At 42.7% G+C, this 20,235-nt stretch overlaps 1 protein-coding gene across 1 annotated transcript in view; it reads left to right on the top strand.

The window, feature by feature from the left end:
* The window catches only part of LOC137258023 (kinesin-like protein KIF15), a 37,414-nt gene extending 17,398 nt beyond the window's left edge, over positions 1 to 20,016 (top strand). The window contains exons 13-36 of the mRNA XM_067795559.1: positions 527 to 659; positions 1,158 to 1,258; positions 1,496 to 1,699; positions 2,323 to 2,533; positions 2,989 to 3,122; positions 3,554 to 3,733; positions 4,197 to 4,391; positions 4,515 to 4,622; positions 4,978 to 5,083; positions 5,207 to 5,337; positions 5,510 to 5,587; positions 5,873 to 5,989; positions 6,617 to 6,868; positions 7,094 to 7,321; positions 7,466 to 7,564; positions 7,950 to 7,997; positions 8,332 to 8,360; positions 13,511 to 13,601; positions 14,136 to 14,224; positions 15,465 to 15,590; positions 15,720 to 15,791; positions 16,131 to 16,224; positions 16,694 to 16,825; positions 17,391 to 20,016. Of these exons, the coding sequence (XP_067651660.1) occupies positions 527 to 659; positions 1,158 to 1,258; positions 1,496 to 1,699; positions 2,323 to 2,533; positions 2,989 to 3,122; positions 3,554 to 3,733; positions 4,197 to 4,391; positions 4,515 to 4,622; positions 4,978 to 5,083; positions 5,207 to 5,337; positions 5,510 to 5,587; positions 5,873 to 5,989; positions 6,617 to 6,868; positions 7,094 to 7,321; positions 7,466 to 7,564; positions 7,950 to 7,997; positions 8,332 to 8,360; positions 13,511 to 13,601; positions 14,136 to 14,224; positions 15,465 to 15,590; positions 15,720 to 15,791; positions 16,131 to 16,224; positions 16,694 to 16,825; positions 17,391 to 17,933 (3,501 nt within the window). The 3' untranslated portion in view covers positions 17,934 to 20,016. The remainder of the gene's footprint in view (positions 1 to 526; positions 660 to 1,157; positions 1,259 to 1,495; positions 1,700 to 2,322; positions 2,534 to 2,988; positions 3,123 to 3,553; positions 3,734 to 4,196; positions 4,392 to 4,514; positions 4,623 to 4,977; positions 5,084 to 5,206; positions 5,338 to 5,509; positions 5,588 to 5,872; positions 5,990 to 6,616; positions 6,869 to 7,093; positions 7,322 to 7,465; positions 7,565 to 7,949; positions 7,998 to 8,331; positions 8,361 to 13,510; positions 13,602 to 14,135; positions 14,225 to 15,464; positions 15,591 to 15,719; positions 15,792 to 16,130; positions 16,225 to 16,693; positions 16,826 to 17,390) is intronic.
* The last annotated feature ends 219 nt before the right edge of the window (positions 20,017 to 20,235 follow it).

Raw genomic sequence — 20,235 nt, 5'->3', positions numbered from 1 at the left:
TTAGACTAACCTTGCCTAAACAGTCAGAAACCAAGTCATGATATAAATGTGGTTAATGTATGTGTCCATTGGGAGCTAAACATATTACATGAAGTTGCAAACCATTTGTGAGGTGAACAGGTGAGTTTACAGGGTAATTAGCCAAATCTAGTCAGTTAGTGGGAGCCAGTGTTATAGCTATTTATGTTCATTAGATCTGAGAAAAGCTTTTCAGATTTTACCTACTAACAGCTATTTTTGAGTTGAGTTCTATAGACTTCTTAAGATGATGTGTCGCCTTAAGGTTGATAAGGTAGATGCTCAGGTCAATCAGCGGTCCAAACAAATCTGTTTCAAACAGTCAGCAATCTTTGTTTCGCTGGATATTACCATGTTATAACTTTATCACTCAAAGAAATTCATAATTACTTTATTGCATCTATTTTCCTGCTTCTCATAGCTCACAAACTACATCCAGACCTTGTCTAAACTTAGACCAGAAGTAGTGGCAAACAGCCCGTCTTTAATGTGAAACTCTGTGTTCCAGGCAGTGGTCAATGAAGACACCCAGGGCAATATCCTCCATCTGCAGGCTGAGATTCGTCGCTTGAAGGACCAGCTGTTACAGTTCCAGATGGAGGGAGCACCGCGGGAACTACCCCCAGTACAGGGGGGATCAGGTAGGGGACTTTGACAATCACTATGCTAGTCATGTGTCTCATGTTATCAAGCAATTCTTTATATTCAGTTTCATGAATACCTTGGTGCTTGTGTGTCTGTGTGCAACATTTACTTGTGTTAATTTGAATGCTTTGCACTGGTTTTGTCTTAAAATTCCTTCGAGATACTACACCTGAATTTTGTCATGAATACCCAGATAAGACAATATAGACTCAGAGCCTGACAGTCCTGGTTGTAATCCCATAATACTACAACTTGCATGGTTGTAAAGTACTTTTATATGTCTTGGTCTGACACAAATAATACCGCTCACCTTATACTCCCTCACCAGATGCTATTTATAATTGTTGGCACTTCTGCTTAGACACGTCTGACGTAGTTCAAGTAATTGTATTGTCATGGTAATGGCTGACTGATGACTGGACCAGAGACCATCTAGCTCAGAAACTGATGGCCTATATTGAAATTATAACTTTTTTCCTAACTTACTGCTTCAGATTCTGCTCCGGTTACCATGACTACAGGAGGAGATTCCGAATGGAGGAAGAACTTTATAGAATCTATGTTCTTCCGAGAAAAGGCAGAAGCTGAAAAGAAGGTGATAGATAGAGTCAGGGGATATGTCACTATCTTATCCTGCCAATATTGTTTCATGTACCTGGTCTTGTGCTTTGGAAACAACATATTATGAACAGTTGCTAGGCAACATAAAGCTCACTTGGTATGTTACAGACATTCACTGATGTCATTTTGTTTTGGATCATTTAAACAGGTGATAGTTTTTTCATAGAATGAATGGTTGATGGCTCATGGTTGAAAAATCTGTTTGTTTCAGAATTTAATGCAGACGATTAAGGACCTCGAAGATGTGGCCAAGAAGAGGGACAAGTTCAACCAGTCACGAGAAATGGTGATGAAGTTCCGTGAAAAGGACATCGAGATCCTGAAGAAGGAGATCACTCAGCTGAAGGCAAGGCTGGCAGGGGGAGATGGCGAGAATGCAAAGGATCTAAACAACTCCAAGGAAAATGAGCAGATTGTGAGTAGAATTAGTCATTACATACAGATGAACATGGTGTCCCCAGTATAGCATTCTTTCAAATATTACTACATTCATGGTGGCCGTAGGGTAAAAGTGTTTGCTTATCACACTAAAGGCCCAGGTTCAGTTCTCATGGTACAATGTGTTGATTCCATTACTAGACTCTCTGCACACTCATTTGACCTAACACCTACCTAACAACCTAGCCATGATGATTACAGATTAAAGAAAGAGTTACTTCCATTCCCCCATATTATATTTGTAGCATTACTGTGCCTGATGCCCTTGTCATACGTGGTTCGATCCTATCTATTGTAATTAATTTGGGGGCATTTAGTTATTTTTGTGAGTTTTCTTGTAATTGTTGTGTTAGGTTTTGTTAATGATTTTAGTATATATTCATTCATCCATATTTCGGGTGATGGGGGAATGGGAGGAACTCTTAGCCAGATAAAACATATATCAAAGTGAAAAAATTTCATTAGCAGTCAGTTTGTTGTGGTTGAAGGTGAGGAAGTTTGACCGTTCGACCCGTCCTGCATGCAGGTGTCGTTGAGGGAGATGAAGGTGTTGTAGTTGAGGGTGAGGTAATTTGACTGTTTTACTTGTTCCCCATTCAGGTGTCCTTGAGAGAGGAGATGAAGGTGTTGACAGAGAGGATCAAATGTCACCCAGTGGTTGTCCGCCAGAATGTCGAGCTGCAGAAACTGAGAGCCGAGTTGAAACAGCTCAAGAACAATGACAACTACAGGCAGGCTGTGATCAGTGACAACCGCAGGATTGAGGAGCTTGACAAGGTGTTCAAGGAGCTTATGGCCGAGAAATCAAAAGGTGAACATGTTCATCTTGGTTTTTAATCTTTTGCTAAAACAGAACTGAAGTACTAAATGGAATTATTACCAATCTTACTGAACCTTACAACTCAAACGGGTATGTTATCTGATCTTTTTACCACCCTTTTTTATCTTCATAATGTGAAGAGAATTTCTAGTGAATTTTTGTGAATATTGATTAAAGATGTTCAGATTTCATAACAGCTCCCTCTATGGTTCTTATTCTACTGTTTTTGAAAATATCAACAAAATTCAAATTTCACCATAGTGTGAATTAAGACAAAAATGAAGGAAAAGTTTCTTACGTCAGTTTATAGGAAACCCTGGTTCTTTGTATCACACCATCTCAACATACCTTCTTATATTTTACTTGGTTGTGATGATGTCACTATTTTTGCTTCTGTCTTCATGTTATTTAGTAGTGACAGGGCTCAGTGTGTGATTCCTGTGCAGTTTCAGGTGACGAGAACCCTGCCAAGCAGCTAGCAAGCCCTTACAACACACCCCAAACTGGAGGGAATGTTGCCACGGCAACCCTGGAGAAGTACAAGTCTCAAGTGGCCAACTTGCAGAAAGAAATTGAAGTGGTTAGTGCAGAAACTCTCACACTCTGGGGTGTTTTTATCATACCACACAAATACTTCCTGATTTTAAGTGAAGTTTGTCATAGTGTAGGAAATAACGTTGCCAGGAGTTGTATAGGTAAGAAAGACATGGTGAAAGACAATACATATTCTAAAAAATGTGACACCTACAGTCTTAAGAAAAGTTGGCTGAAAACTGTGAATGGTTTGTATACAGAAAATGAAAACTGCATGGTGTGAACTGTTTCAAAAACATGGCTAAGACAATGCCTTTTAGACTGTGTGCATGTTGATAAGGGTGGATGTGGCTTGTGTTGCAATATCCACACCAATGTCAAATGCTGGCGGGTTGATCCAGTAATCAGAGCCTCCCATCACTGTGTGACAGTTCAAGTGATATATCCTTACCTGATGAATCTGATGTTATGTTGTAGATGAAGGCAACACTAGCTGAGACGAAGGAGACATCAGAGAAGAAGATCATTGACCTGGGTGCGGAGCTCAGTTCAGCCAAACAGATGAATGAGGAGGTTATGCGAAGTCTGAAGATGCGACAGCTCCATTATGACTATGAGAAGAAAACACTGAATGATCTTCACACTCGCACTATAGAGGTAGGCACTGTTTTGTCAGTCTCTTCTATGTCAAGCTTTGAGGCCTTGGTGACAATGCTTGAAGCATAGCTATCTGCAGTGCAGAGTTGCTGCCCTTACATCTACTAGGATCTAGTGCTATATGACAGAAAGCATGCTGATACAAGGTGATATTTTCACTCACCCACTCTACCAGGATCTATGGATGGTCCAGGATATGTTCCTAAATTGTGCACCTCACTGGTGTATGTGGTTTTCAAGCAGCAAAGATTGCATCACTTCAGACTTTTCTCCTACATCTAGCTAACACATTATAATATAAAAGGAGTAGTTTTCAGTGGAGCAATAAACTCATTTCATGTAGCAGCATGTTTGAACAGATATTACAAGAACATTGCATGTTATTCCACTGTATGAGTATACAATACATTGTCTGCACATTCAGGACTAATCCAGTATTTCTGGTTACTTTCCTTCTTGCTAGACCATCACCACCCCACAGAGAGCACGGTACAATCTACGCAATCGCTCCGTCCATGATGTACCCCAGGTGAAGGCCGTGTCCCCTGACCTTAACCAGACCATTGAGATGGAGGATGGGATATTGGGGGAAGACATCCCAGAGATCATGAATGAGGCTGCACATGAAGCCCTCACTGGGGAAATAAAACAGCTCCAGGTAAATACAAGGGCACAAATACCCGATTAATAGAAGAGGGAAAGAATGTGTCAGATATATACTGTTATTTGTGATAGCGACGGAGTGACTCCCTCACTCACCCCATGCTTGTTTGTGATCTAGGAGACCAACAACAAGCTGTCTGAGCGTCTGGAGGAATACGAGAGTGACATGATGAGGATCCGGCAACAGACCCTCAAGTATGAGAGTCAGATAGAACAGCTCAATGAAGTGAGTATAGCAAGGATCAATCTGCTGGAGAAAACACCAGTTCACCAATCAACATCACATTCATTATAACAATACTTTCAGAGAGAGATAAACTCATTCAAGCTTGAGAAGAGTCTAAGAATCTTGAAATGTTCATTGTAGTGGTGCAGTAAACCAAAAGTTCTTATCCATAAAGTTGTACATTTTGTTTGATTAAACTTCTAGAATGCTTGGAAAACAATGTACCTCTAACCATCGCTTTACTAAAGTAACAGACAAAGTCTGATCTCAACATACTCCATTACAGACGTTCAAACACGATTTAACTGTTAAGATACGCAAACTGTGTAATGTTTATGTGTTGTGTGTTTGTCAGATCTTGAAGAAGGAGCGGAGTGAGAGGGCCACCGAGGTGGAGGAGTATGAAAGATGTACTGCCCAGATGAAGAAAGAACTGGAAGAAACACGGGAAACATCTCGGGGTCAGTACTGGGTGATGAGGTGAAGGTTGGGGTTTTTGTACAATGTTCAGCGATATCATTTTAGTAAAGCCAATGAATTAAATGATGGGTTCTACAAGGACCTCATGTTTTTCTGTGTGACAGTGAATGGAGAAGAAGCAGCAGACCTGCGTGTCATGATCAAGTGGGTGGACAAGGAGAAGGCAGACATGGAGAAGAAGGAGAGAGAGGCAGAGGAGTTGAGGCAGAAGGCCGTCACAACGCTGGAGACACAAGTAGGTCTATCTCACACAGTCTCTGACATCATAGGTGCTCCCTATGCACAATGCCACAATGACTATTGTAATGTTACATAGTTAATTTGAAAAGCATCACATCATCAACCCCCAAGTTGATTTTCAGTACACTGGTAGACTGGTAAGGTTATGTGTGATTTGTTTGTTTCAGTTAATGAAGATATCAATGGAGTTTGAGCAGGTCCGGAAGCTGAATGAGGGACTCAGCAAAGACTTGGATATGGCACTGGTAAGGGCAGAGTGTCATTTCAAAAGGGAGGAAATCTTGAATGCACCAGTTTTACGTCAATACTTTGCAACTTCTTTCGACTTCAAGGAAAATTAGAAAAATTTGGTAAAAATGGATTGCATGATGAAAATAGTCAAACTTAGAAATAAAGAAGTGTTTTGTGTTGGATGGATTTAGGATTTTTGTTCCTGTAAATACTGAAAATAATCTGTTTCCCCTGACATTGTTGCAAAATGTTAATGTAAGTCTAATTGAGCCATAAAGCTTTTCCTAAAATTATGACAGGAAAACATGGAGAACAAACAGCTGACAGTGGAGTTCCAGGAAAGCTGCATCAAGGAACTGGAAGACAAGAACAAGGATGGGATGGAAAAGCAGAACAAGCTACAGACTGTGATTCAGGTAGGTCAAGGTTTTGGGTTTGTGGGTGCCGAAATTCAGGTAGGTTGGGTTTGTGGCTACTAAAATTCAGGTAGAATGGGTTTATGGCTACAAAGAATCAGGTAGAATGGGTTTATGGCTACAAAGAATCAGGTAGAATGGGTTTATGGCTACAAAGAATCAGGTAGAATGGGTGCCGAAATTCAGGTAAGATGGGTTTGTGGGTGCTGGGATTCAGATAGGATGGGTTTGTTGGTGCTGAGATTCAGGTCGGTTAGATTTGTTGGTGCCATGATTCAAGTAGATTGGATTTGTGAGTTATGAGATTGAGGTAGGATTAGTTTGTGGGTGCCAAAATTCTGATTCAAATTCAGAGGGGAGGTTACTCGTGGGTGAGTGTAAATTTTACGTCCGCTTCTTTTAGAAGGGAACTTCAAAGGATTTCAGATGTTCCACTACCTTTACCAGGAAGAGGAGATAAGCAATTGAGCTTGAGTCAGGATAAGTATAAAATATCAATTTTATTCAGAAAATTACATATTTGAAGCTGTCAGTGAGTGGAAAAGACAGATTGAACTATGGATAATCAGTTTCATTGCAATAACGTCAGAGGTTGGAATGTTATGTGCCACATTGTTACCTTGTCAGACCCTGGAAGACCAGCTAGAGCAGAAGGACTGTGACTTGGAGACGCTGCGGGCTCAGATGATAACCGACTCTGCCAGTCAGGAGCAGCAGGTGAGCAGGTTCCTGGATGAGATCAACAACCTCAAGTCTGCTGCCACTCTCCTGCAAAACGAGTGTGACGCCCACCACAACACCGAGGACCTCCTCAAACAGGAGTTGGACAAGGCCACTGCCACCATCGCAACACTGGAGAAGGAGCTGGCCAAAGATCGGGTGAGGAGGTTGCATGTGCTGTCTTGAGTGGATTCTTCAGGTCATTGTTTACTGAGGCAAAGAATTAAAAAAAGCTTGTGTTTGATTAATTCTTTTTTTTCTTCTTCTTCTTCTTCTCTTATGTGGAGTTTTTTTCTCCAGAGTTGAAGTTACAGGAATATGTTGCACAATGCTTTAAATTCATAATACACAGTAAGATGTGCAGTTTGATTTTGCCAACATCAGGCATCAGTGGCCAGTCTGTGGAACACCATCCAGGACCAGAAGATGAAGCTGAGCAGCCAGAAGGAGGAGCAGCTGACGCTGGAGTCCAAGCTGACCAACAAGACCCAGCAGCACGACATCCTGCTGGCTGCCCACAGTAAGCAGGTCGAACACCTGGCATCACTGGAGGAACAGGTGCTCCAGCTGCAGGAGGACGCTGCCACCATGAAGGTCAAGTTCGATGTGGAGGTGAGATGGGTTTTTGTAATGAGAGCATGTGTCATGTATCAGTTGTACATCACAATTTACAGTTTACATTGTTCTTATATTTATAATCATTTCGAGTGTCACTGAGCTGTCTGAAAGTGAGTTTCTGTATCGTTATGATTACAGATGTCAGTAGTACAGGACAGCATGGAACATATGAGTGAACAGCAAGAGCGTGCCCAGGAGGAACTACAGGAGGCTCGCAACAACCTGGCAGCATCACAGGTAGGTGATGTGAATACTGCTAAATTCACAGGTAGCTGGTGTGAAAACTGACAGCATAACAGGTAGGGGATGTGAATACTGCTAGTGTCACAGGTAGTTGATGTGAATACTGGCAGCATCACAGGTAGGGGTTGTGAATACTGGTAGCATCACATGTAGTGGGGTTGAATACTGGCCGCATCTCAGGTAGGAGTGTATTTGAATGCTGTCTTGCATCTACTAAGGGCATTGATATGACATATGTATTAGCAGGTCATATGCAGTTGCTGGCTCATATTTGACATGTGCTTTGTATTTTCTAGATGTTGTGTTGTGTTGTGTTTCATAATATGCATTGTGTTATGTCACATGCATCAGCTGTAATACCAAACCTGCTTCTTTTCAGGCTGAGTGTGTCAAGTTACAGGAGAAAATAGCATCACTTACAAATGAGGCAAGTTAAAGTCTTTCTGTATAATAATAAGCACCAAAATATGAATTAATGAAAAGCTTATAGCTGTACAGCAGTATACTGGCAGTACTGTGTGGTCCTACTTGTTGTTAAACATTGTTTATCAGTGGAATGTAAGTAAAACTCTACCATTGAGTCGCTGTTGTCTCCTTAAGCATTGCACTATGCTGTCTGGTAACATTATGTACACTAAAATTGGAATGATACAAAGAAGATTTCCAAGACTGCATTTCCTGTGATGAAGTAAGAGTGTTCTTGATGTTGTATTACTATTGTCAGGCTTGGCTCTTATTTTCTGTATTTGCTTAAATTTCAGATGAAAAATGATGAGGAACAGAAAAATTAGTATCCTTGTCTGGTCTAAAATGCCGACGGACTGAAATTAGGTTTCATGAAATATGCCACTTGATTTGTATTTTAATTGATTTCATTTATCTATTGACTGCAGTGAAATAGCGTGGCCAAGCTTTGTATGTTTTCAGGAGTAGTTCAGAATAAGTGTGTTTTGTAGGCAAATTGGGTAAAAGGATATTTTCTAAAATTCAGATCTATTGTAACTTTGTAGTGAATTTTGAAGGTAACTACGTGGAAAAGCCTGCTCCTCAACGCTGACCAGTTGTAAATGAATACATGCAAATTCTCCATGGTTATAACATTAGATTGTATAATTATAATGTGCCAGTCGAGTTGATTAGTTTGTTGTATAATGCCGCACTCAGCAATGTTACAGTGGTCTGTAAATAATTGAGTCTGGACCAGACAGTCAAGTGATCAACAGCATTAGCATCAATTTTTGCAACTGGGATACGATGACATGTGTCAACCCAGTCAGGGAGTTTCACCACCTGATCCAATTAGTCACTTCTAATCTGCATGTCCGTGGATGTCGCTGCTGAGACATTTTTTTTCAGAAGAAGTCCTCCTTGGGCTACTTAAAAGCATTTTTATGTCCATTAGAAATCCTTACAACAGATGTAACTATTTTGATAATAAAATTTACAAAACAAAAAACTCGTTTTTGTCTTGTGAGACCATGCTTACAGGGCCCCCCTAGGGCCCCTTACAGCCAAGAGCAGGTAACTCTGACCGTCTCCCTTGCACCTCACTTTTCAGGCTGTCGCTCGCCAGAACGGTCGCTGTCCATTCAAGTCTTCTTCTCACTTTAGAGAGATGAGTGAGAAAGAGTCAGCTACTGTATGTATGGTTCCTTTTCTTTCGCACGGGCGTTAGCTGGAATTTCATGGCTGAAATTTTCATTCATAAATTGTTGTAACTTTGCCGGTCGGGTCCTATCTTCCTGCATGTGCCTTTATGGCCTTTTTCTTTATTACAAGAAGTGTTTCACTTGTGTCACATTTTCATGTAAGTTGCGTGTTAGTATGTTTTTTACATGCGAGAATGTCTTAACCCATTTTTTGCTTTGCCGCCTGCCTCTGTTCCGCTCAGTGCACTGGGGGTCCCTGCTTCAACAGTCCATCCCACGGGTTCTCGGCACCCAGGTTCTTCGATTCAGTTCGGGCAACTCGGCTCTTCTAGATCCACTGTCCTTGTCGGCGGGTTCCTCATGCGTACCTTCAGAGGTGTCCCTTGGTACAGGGGATTCCTTTATGGATATGCACAGCGAGGAGGCCATGGACGAGGATGGGCGGTCCGGAGCAGTCGGGGGAAGTGCATAGCTTCTCGCTCGGATCATCCTTGCAGCAAGTGCGCAAACATATCGCTGTAGTTTTGCCGCAGGTGGTCGTCCCTTCGGACGCCCCCGATCTTCCTGGGGAACCGTTTGCCCCGTGCAGGGTGGCAGAAACTCAGTTGCGCATATTGCCTTCACTCATCGTTGAGGTAATTAATCCACTTCTGTCAGGTAGCCCGGTTCAATCTCCCGAGGCTCAACTGCAGCTACTCGATGGGGGAGGATGTGCTATTTGACCTTCCTGTTGTCGACGAGTGCGTTTACGCCTTGATCGCGCTTGGAGGGTTGTCTGACAAGTCAGGCATTGGCTCATCAGGGCCGCCGCTTGCCGCCTTTTACCTCATCAAACCAGGGGTTGCGCTCAGTTTACCGCTCCTTTGAGGAGCTGTATCAAAATGCAGTGCAGCAACTTAAGGTTGCAGTACCTCTCTGTCCTGCCGAGGCAGCTGGTGTCACAGGAGGACGGGGATGAGGATGTTTCCTCATCCACGTTAGAGCGGCAGCTTACAGAGGTGCATTCGCATCTGGCGTGTGAATCAATGCGCTCTTCTGCGAGTCAGATGATGTGTGCTGTGATGGGCCTTTGTAGGTTATGGCTGTCTGTCGCCAGATATTCATCGGCAACACAGCAAGGAAATCTAAGCCCTTGCTTGAACAACCCTCCACCTCTTGCGCGTGGCCTTCGGTCCTTAGCTCAAGCTATCCTACGACTCAGTCTAAGGATGTGTTGAAGTGGACTGCTACACTACAGGCACGGAAGAGCAAGGGCCCCGGCTTCCCAGCAAGCGTACCTCCGGAGCCCTTAGTTGTTCCGTTGCAAGCGGCAATCTCACTGTCGTCAGCCGGGACACATTGCCTTTTGCCCGAAGTACCTGTGGGTGGTCGCCTCTGGTTATGTAATGGGAGAGTCACGTGCAATCCCTGGATCCTGTCCACATTCAGGATGGCCACATGCCACAGTGGAAGCGAGAGCCTCCTCCTTTTGCTGGGATTCGCTGCACTCCCGTGCTGAAGTCGCCGGAAAAGGTGGCAATCCTTCGTGCCAAAGCTCAGTCTTTACTGGACAAGGCAGCCACAGAGATGGTTCCATTGGGCCAGGAGAATGTGGGGTTCTACTCCACTTATTTCCTGGTTACCAAGAAGGACGGAGGGTTCATACCCATTCTAAATCTCAAGGGTGTGAACAGCGTGATAGAGGTGCCGTCTTTCAAGATGGAGATACTGAGGTCAGTGATCTTGTCTGTAGAGGCAGGGGATTTGCTTACGTCAATCGACCTCAAAGAAACATACCACCATGTACTGATGCATCCCAAGTTCAGGAAATACCTCCGGTTTTCCTTTGTGGGGGTTTGTTATCTGTTTCGTGTGCTTCTCTTAGGCATCTCCACTGCGCCAAGGGTGTTCACCAAACTCATGCTAGTACCAGTTCAGGTTGCCAGGGCACAGGGAAACTTTTGTCTGAGAATGCATCCCATTCAGCAGGCATGAGCACAGCAGTGGTCCCACTCGGAGAGCTACGAGAAGAATCTGGCTATTCCCCAGTGGTTGATTCCTCACTTGTGGTGGTGGACCAACACCAGAAATATGTCCAAAGGTTTACCTCTGACGACTCCGGTACCGTCGCTCTCACGACATGTTCTAGCTCCCCATGAGTAGTTGCTTGATCAGGAGACATTTGGGATTATCTCCCAGTCGTTCCAGGTGGATCTGTTTGCCTCTGGGGTGATGAATCAGATTCCAGAGGGTTTTTTTTGTTCTCGGATTCTGATTCTGCATTGTCGCCGACGCCTTCCAGCTGGACTGGACGGACAGGGTGTTGTGGGCATTTCCCCTAATTCCCCTGATTTCCAAAGTACTGTCTCAGCTTGCCACCCAACCAGCGCGGCTACTAGTGCTTCTTGCACCTCTGTAGTTGTCTCAACGCTGGTTTCCGGTAATACTCTAGTCACTAGTGCAGCCACCTGTTCTATTACCACGGCAACCGAACCTACTATCTCAGAACAGCCAGCCACACCCCAATCCCAGGATTCAGTGGGTGGCCTGGCCACTGTCCAGGATCGCCTCCAAGAGAGTGGAATTCCTGCATCAGTTGCAGACACAGTTCTGGATTCGCGGAGGGATTCCACGAATGTACAGTATGAGGATAGATGGGCCTGATAGGTGCACTGGTGTGGAAATAGAGGGATTCTCGATCCCTTTTCTTCGACTGTAGTTGAAGTATTGGAGTTCTTACAGTCTCGATTAGAATCTGGCTTAGCCGCTTCTACGATTCGAGGCTACTCCAAGGCTATTTCAGCCTTCCACATTCCCGTTGAGGGTGCCGTTTTGGGACAACAGCCCCTGGTACAGCGTTGTCTTACAGGTGTGGACAGACTGCGTCTGGTCGTTAGACAGACAAGTTCTCCATGGGATTTGTCTATGGTATTGGATTGGTTGTCCATTCCCCTCTTTTATGACTTTGCCAACCTGTCGTTGCAACTGTTACGTTGGAAAACGGCTTTTTTAGTGACGGTTACGTCTGGTAGACGTGTTGGCGATTTACACGCCATGTCTTCAGACCCGGAACTTACTATGTTCCATAAGGATCAGGTTAGCATACGCTTACCGCCTGAAAATTGATCACTTGTTTCATGTGAAAGCACCTATCGATCTTCCTGTGTTCACGCTTCCTGTGTCGTCTCACAATACAGATCACTCAGTGAGAGCAGTGGCCACGTCAAAAGCTTATGCCACTGCTCTGCCCATTGAGGAGATCTGCTCACCGACTATTCATCCGAGCACGTTCACTCGTCATTACCAACTGAACAGACACTCACGGTTCGTTCGGTTCTCCACAGTGGACAGAGTAGCTCTGCTCTAGCTGATTAAGCTTTGTCAGTCCACTATATCTGTTTGCACTTGGTGGTGGGTTACTATCTGTTCCCATTTGACTGGTGGTGGTATTTGGTGATAGTTTTTTAGTCCCGCCTTCCCTTGGCTTGGTGCCTTACTTTCCTATCCATTTCCCTGCTTAATTTGCTAATGTGATATGGACAAGTTTCAGTTTGGCGAGTTTCCCCTATGCTCAGATCTCCAAACTTTGATTTGGGTGGGCGGGGTTTGTTCTTTGGGAATTTCTAGCCCATGGGCATATAAGCTTTGACAAGAGGGTCCTTATCTTCGTCACGCACGCACGCACGCACACACACACACCGCCCTCCTTCATTGACATCGGCGGTCAGGTGACAAGGTAGGTGCCTTTTCTATTTCCGTGTGGTTGTAGATTCGCACTTCGATTGAATGGACTGTGCTGTCAGACAGAATATCAATCCCTATTGTTTATCTTTGGGAGTCTGTTTAATGCTTATATGTACCCCAAGGAGGACTTCCTCTGAAAAAGAATTGTACAAACCTGTAGAAGTTATGAATTCTTTGAAGAAAGTCCTCCTTGGGGTACAGCAACCCTCTCCACTCATTGTCTGATACATTCAGCATGAAACGTGAGGTGCAGGGTAAACGGTCAGAGTTACTGCTCTTGGCTGTAGGGTGCCCTAGGGGCTCTGTAAGAGTGGCCTCACACGACAAAACAAGTTTTTTGTTTTTTAAATATTTTATTATCAAAATAGTTGCAACTGTCATAGGGATTTTTAATGGACATAAAAATGCTTATATGTACCCCAAGGAGGACTTTCTTCAAAGAATTCATAACCTCTACAGGTTTGCACAAATTTTTGGGACTAGAGTTTGAAGTCTGTATATACTAGTAGTGATTGTTTTCATAAGAGTATTCCCACTTTCTGACATTGTTGCCTTGACAACCTGTCAGCTCCAACAAGACGATTCTGGAGTTGGAGAGGCTGATGAACCAGAATGACGTCTTACTGCATGAGAAGAATGAAACCATTATCAAGTACCAGGTGACTCTTCATACCTAGACTGACATTACATCACACGAATGTGTGGTCATTCTTGAAATTATTGATCTGCAGAAAAACGTAACCTCAAAGATCCAGATCAGCTCTTAATTTCATTCTAGAACTTAAGCTGTCCACACTTGCAAGATCATTCTACCATCTGTAAGTCGTTTTAAAGGGTGTGGGAGACACACTACACATTCTTATCAGTGAATGGACAAGCTAGTTTGGTTATTTTTGCTGCTTTTAGCAATATTTCTGCAATATCACAGCAGGGAACACAACAAATGGGCGTCACACATTGGGACCATGTGGGGAATCAAACTCAGAGCTTCGACGTGATTAGTGAACACATTAACCACTAGGCTACCCTACGTGTAAGTAACATGAGGACAGGGTCAGTTCCCATCCAAGGGAACCTAAACGGAAATATCCCTGAAAGGGTTGGAGCCACAGGTTTGTGGTCTGCCTGTTTTTTCATTAATTACATGTCAACTGTGCTATGGACTAATCACTGATTCAATGATATGCTTTCAGAAAGACTTGAGTCAGCTCCAGTGTGAGCAGAATAGTCTGGAGGAGCGATGTTGTATCCTGGAGAGCGAGGTCCAGACAGCCCATGCTCAGTAAGTACACTACCCATTTCACATCTAAAACTGTCCCTGAGTGAACAGATTTTCCCGTGTTGTTTTGTAGACATTAATTTTACATGTGCTGAGAAGAAAAGATCAATATGAAAGTATCTTAGGAGAAAACAATTTCCTGAAGCAGGGTTTGCACTCTCTGAAAGAGGTCTGAGCTGAATTTTGTGTGATGCCTAGATCTAAAATGGTTGTGTCTGACAAGAGCTTGTCTGATAGACGCCAAATAGGAACCCGAATTGAATGATATGGTTGTGTGTGACAGAGCCAGCATGCTGGAGGCCAAATACAGTCTTGACTTGAATGATATGGTTGTGTGTGACAGAGCCAGCATGCTGGAGGCCAAATACAGTCTTGACTTGAATGATATGGATGTATGTGATAGAGCCAGCATGCTGGAGGAAAAATACAGTCTTGACTTGAATAATATGGTTGTATATGACAGAGCCAGCATGCTAGAGGCCAAATAGAGTCCTGAATTGAATCATATGGTTGTGTGTGACAGAGCCAGCATGCTGGAGGCCAAATACAGTCTTGACTTGAATGATATGGATGTATGTGATAGAGCCAGCATGCTGGAGGAAAAATACAGTCTTGACTTGAATAATATGGTTGTGTGTGACAGAGCCAGCATGCTGGAGGCCAAATAGAGTCCTGAATTGAATCATATGGTTGTGTGTGACAGAGCCAGCATGCTGGAGGCCAAATACAGTCTTGACTTGAATGATATGGATGTATGTGATAGAGCCAGCATGCTGGAGGAAAAATACAGTCTTGACTTGAATAATATGGTTGTATGTGACAGAGCCAGCATGCTAGAGGCCAAATAGAGTCCTGAATTGAATCATATGGTTGTGTGTGACAGAGCCAGCATGCTGGAGGCCAAATACAGTCTTGACTTGAATGATATGGATGTATGTGATAGAGCCAGCATGCTGGAGGAAAAATACAGTCTTGACTTGAATAATATGGTTGTGTGTGACAGAGCCAGCATGCTGGAGGCCAAATAGAGTCCTGAATTGAATCATATGGTTGTGTGTGACAGAGCCAGCATGCTGGAGGCCAAATAGAGTCCTGAATTGAATCATATGGTTGTGTGTGACAGAGCCAGCATGCTGGAGGCCAAATAGAGTCCTGAATTGAATCATATGGTTGTGTGTGACAGAGCCAGCATGCTGGAGGCCAAATAGAGTCCTGAATTGAATCATATGGTTGTGTGTGACAGAGCCAGCATGCTGGAGGCCCAGGTCAAGGAGAAGGAAGAGTTGGTCAGACAAGCGGAAGAGGAGATGAGGCTGGCCAAACAGCAGACTGACCGGCACCAGCAAGCCAAGATGGAGCTCATAGAGAGGTATGGGTTCTGACGTTTCTCTGTGACTGAATGCAGTGTGAAATGTGTGTAAAGTCTGTATGTGACTTGAGTAAGATGTTGTTTTTATTGTTCAGATGATTAGAGTAATTGTAATTGTATTACTTTCAGCATGACTGACAGACAGAAAAGACTGGATGATCTGGAAAACTCCATGAAGACATTGGTTGATGAGAACACAAGGTATCACAGTTTAAATGAATTGTGGGATGAATTAGGCATGTTTAGTATTCAGGAAAATTCAGATTTCTGTAATGCTGAACAATGAAGAATACAGATGGAAGCGGTCATGATCGTGCATGGCTAATGTATGCACAGATAATTTTGTCAGCTTTTCAGTTCCAAGTTAATAATTATATGGCCAAATAAAGAAGTGGTCACCAGGAAGATAGTCCCTGTCATACAGCTGGTATGACTGCTGCTTACTTGTGGGTGTGATGCAGTTTTCAGGTCATTGAGAGGTGGTTATAAACTAATGTTCTCAACCCATCCATCTTGATCTCATTGTGTCTCTATGTACAGATTGGCTGCGGTTTGTATCAAGGACCGTGAGGAGAAGAGCATCAAACACTCAGAGCTGGAGGTTCTGAAGGAACATTACAGCAAGTCTCAGAGTGTGAGTGACTCATAGGGTCTGATGGAGTGCACTGGAGTCAGTGAGGATATCTGTAGTCATACTTTTCATACAGGATCACTGTAACCTAAATGGGAGGCATCTACATCAATCTTTGGTGATTGTTAAATAGCAATCTTTGTCTTCGAATCTGCATCTGTGTGTTCCAAAATGTTTGAAAATGCTGAACTGTTGTAAACAAGTGCCCTCATATGCTGTGCCACTACACCTGCTTGGTCATATGCCTGAAGCTTCTCCTCTTATAAGCAACGTGTGGGGCTCATTTCTGGTGTTCCCAGCCATGATATCGCTCAAAGCGGTGTTAAACTAAACTTGCTTACTCTACGCTTATAAAAGGAGATATGCTGAGTCAGTTATGGCAGGTATCAAAACCTTTGTGAGTATTTATTGTTGCTACAGATATACAGGAATTGTGCATCTGGTATAACATTGGCGCATCTTTGTTTCCCAGGAGCTGGAGGCAGCACTGGAGAAGGTGAAGAATCTACAGGAAGAAGTAGCCAAGATGGGAGGACACATGAACCTCAAACAGAAGATCAAACTTTTCCAGAAAACAAAGGCAGAGAATTTTGAGCTGACAAATGTATGTGCATATGTGTTCAGTTTATTGAATAGTTTTCACATTATTGTGGAAGTACAAGTACAACTCTGTCCTGATGAAGACCTAAGCATCGTATGTTTGTCATTATCAGGTGATTAGTTGGCTAGGCTCACTGGTGTCATTGTTGCATGTCATTTTCCTTGATAGACACTCATTCATTGATACACTCATTTATTGATAGACAGTCATTCATTGATAGATAGTCAGGGTGTCTGTCATAGTACTGATTATATGCAAACTACTGTCCTGTAACTTGAGTGTGGTTGAGTGCCATTAAGCAATAAAAAAATTGCTTAGCACTGTGCCACTTTCCATCAGGGTAGTGGCAGCTAAATACGCCGTGGTGATCCCGGGGGACAATGGTCCCCAAGGTGTCCATGATTGATGGAGGGACCAACTGCTGTGTGGTAATATTAGACCATGATAGTATGAGCGTTACTTATTATATCAATGACTGGTTCATCTGGTTCATCTTCATTGAAGTGGCTGAAATATTTGAAAGTGTGGCAGCAATAAACAGACAACTTACTCCTGTATTTTGTTTCAGATGAACCATCATTTGAAGGCAGAGGTTCTTCGGCTCCAGATGGAGCTTGCCAGACACACAGGAGCCCCGACCACGCCCAAACAGATCCTGCACCACAAGGAGAACATCAAGCCAGGGAGCCGGTCCTCCCACTGTGAGAGAACCATGTCTGCACAGAGGAAAGGCCAAGAGAGACAGACCCTCTTCCTCTCAGGGGACTACACACCATCTGATATCATCAAGAAGGCTCGACTGGACAGTAAACGCCCGCCAAGCACTAAAAAAACTAAACAAGAGACAATTTCTAACCTGCGTGGGCAGCAGGATGCCCCAGTTATCCTGGAGCCGGAGGTCTCCCATCAGGAGGTGCACCAGCAGGATCTACCCTGTCAGGATCCCCCTGTTGTGCTGGAACCAGTTGTCTGCAAGGAGGAAGCTGACAAACAGATACAAGATAACCAAGTTGTCACAGCGGTGGGGGAGGATCCTCAAGAAGATGATTCGGATGACTTTGAGATTCAGTTCAAGTCCCCGCCAGTAGAAAATGTGGAAGCCATGACATAGATTCATGATGGAAAGAAGTTTCTGTGGAGCTGTAGATTTTTCCTCTGTAGAATCTGTCAACTACATTTCTGACTTGTCTCATCTCTTTGCTATCATGTTGTATAATAATGAAATTTTTTTTTTTAATTTTGGAATGGATGTATATAGTATATATTTAAATGAGTGTCATCGTGGTTCAGATTTAATCTGAAACTGATTGTTTTGCGGAATGACTCATTCATGATGATGGGCAATGTATGAAGAGGATTTTTTTTATTTTCTTCCACAACTTCTCTCCCATACCAGATCTCATGGTGCGGCCTGCACTTGCCTTAAATAAGCTGTAAGCTCACAGTGACTGATGACTTCAGCACTAGAACATGAACTCTGACACCAGAGAAAAAGAGGACAGTGCTTACATAACTACATTCAGTTGTCAATAAGGTCAGTTTTTACAAATAAAACCTTGTGTAATCAGCAGCTGATATTAAATAATTTGCATGATGCTACAGGTTAGAAGTGTGTGAGAAATGATGTTGGAACAACTGACATTAATTTATAACAAAAACATAGCCCCTGCTCATGATAAATGTACTAGGAATTATCATTGTCTGGTAGGATGATGGTGAAAGTGTGTATGTTAGTGTCACTAAGTCCTCAATACAAGCCATGCCTGGACATTTTGTAAAATATTCTGCATGGTTCAGTGTGTCCCTGGTTGGTTTGTCTTGGTGAGTATAACACTATATTTGAACTGACAACACAGTGGTAGAGGTGTCTTATACCTGTGCATTATGTCAAGCATTTTGTACTGACTAGAATGCTTGATATACTGCACAGGTCTTTCAATTCAGTATTTTACTGAATGGATAAATTTGGTTGCTTTGATATATTTTGTCCCCTCTCTATATGGGGCAGTGAGATAGCCTAATGGTGTTGGCTCATCCGGGTTTGATTTTCCCCATGGAATGTTTGAAGCCCATTTTGGGTGTCTCTGGCCATGATATTGCTGGAATATTGCTTAAAGTGGTGTTAAACTAAACTCCTGTCTCTATATACTGAAGAGAAAAAGTTAGGCATCATGAGCGTTTTAGGGAACATTTATCTGGTGTAAAACTGAGTCCACAACTTCTTAAAAATACTCAAGAAGAATCCATGATACCTTACTTGTTTTGTTCAGTATATAAACTTTCTGTATTCCACAAGTATTAACAAGACAGTATTTGCTTTCCTAAAGAACATCTGTGAAAATCATTAAAGTATTTTTTTGTCAGTTTAGCCTTGACCTGAATTTTAGTTTTCCTTGGAATGAAAAAAAACCCATAGCTTTTGTCAAGATACTGATGACATTACCTGATTTTAATATATGTATAATTTACTGTGAAATGAAATTATTGTCGTCAAACATTTGTTCTTTTCACAGAATATTTTTATCACTGATGTGCTGTACATGAAATGTGTCCTGTACATATATATATTTTTGAGACCTGGTATATTTGGTAGTGCTTTTATCTTGTTTATGGCAGTAGTGGTCTTGTGCTCACAGAACTGGAAGATCTTGATAGTGCTATGTATCTTAACAGGTGTAATTGTGTATATAGGATCTGTGAATTTATAATCATGCTGTGAGATGCTGGTTAGTTTCACACTGCTGATAGTGTCGTCCTTTACATTGCTGCTGCATCCACAACACGATCAGGGATTTCTCAACATTTTACATAAAATTTTCTGCAAAAATCTGTATATTTGATCAATCATGTCAGTACATTACAAGTCCCCTTCACCAAGCTTCACTGCCAAAGTTACAACCACATAACAAGAATTGAAAATACAATTCCATTTTGTTAAGTTTCATGGAAATGAAGTCAAGAAAAATCCCTGATGTTGTGAAGCATTGGTATTGCTGTGCATCACTCATTTAATCCTATCTGGTGAGATGACTGACGCTGTTTGTTTCATTATTGACCTGTATTACAATGTCACCTGTGAGGCACAAGTCCCTGTAAGGTGCTGCTTCAGCTGTTTTACGTGTAAACCTGAATGAAAGAGGCTGGCTTACAAGCCAGAAATGACTGCTGACAGAATAAAAGAACATGTATATGAACATTGTTATTCACTCATTATTCATCGTTCTTCTGGCAAACAAGGATAAGTTGAGTACTTCATTTATGAAATAAAGCTTTACAGAGGCTTTTGTCAAATATACTACTTACGTGGGCATATTTTCTTGCACTGAGAGTGATTTTCTGCATGTGTGATCAGTGTTTGTCTTCATGTCATACACGTGACTAGGCTTGTCGTAAGAGGCGACTAACGGGATCGG

Source organism: Haliotis asinina, chromosome 12 (genome assembly GCF_037392515.1).
Source record: "Haliotis asinina isolate JCU_RB_2024 chromosome 12, JCU_Hal_asi_v2, whole genome shotgun sequence".
NCBI lineage: Eukaryota > Metazoa > Mollusca > Gastropoda > Lepetellida > Haliotidae > Haliotis > Haliotis asinina.
This window is presented reverse-complemented; position numbering and strand designations above follow the sequence as displayed.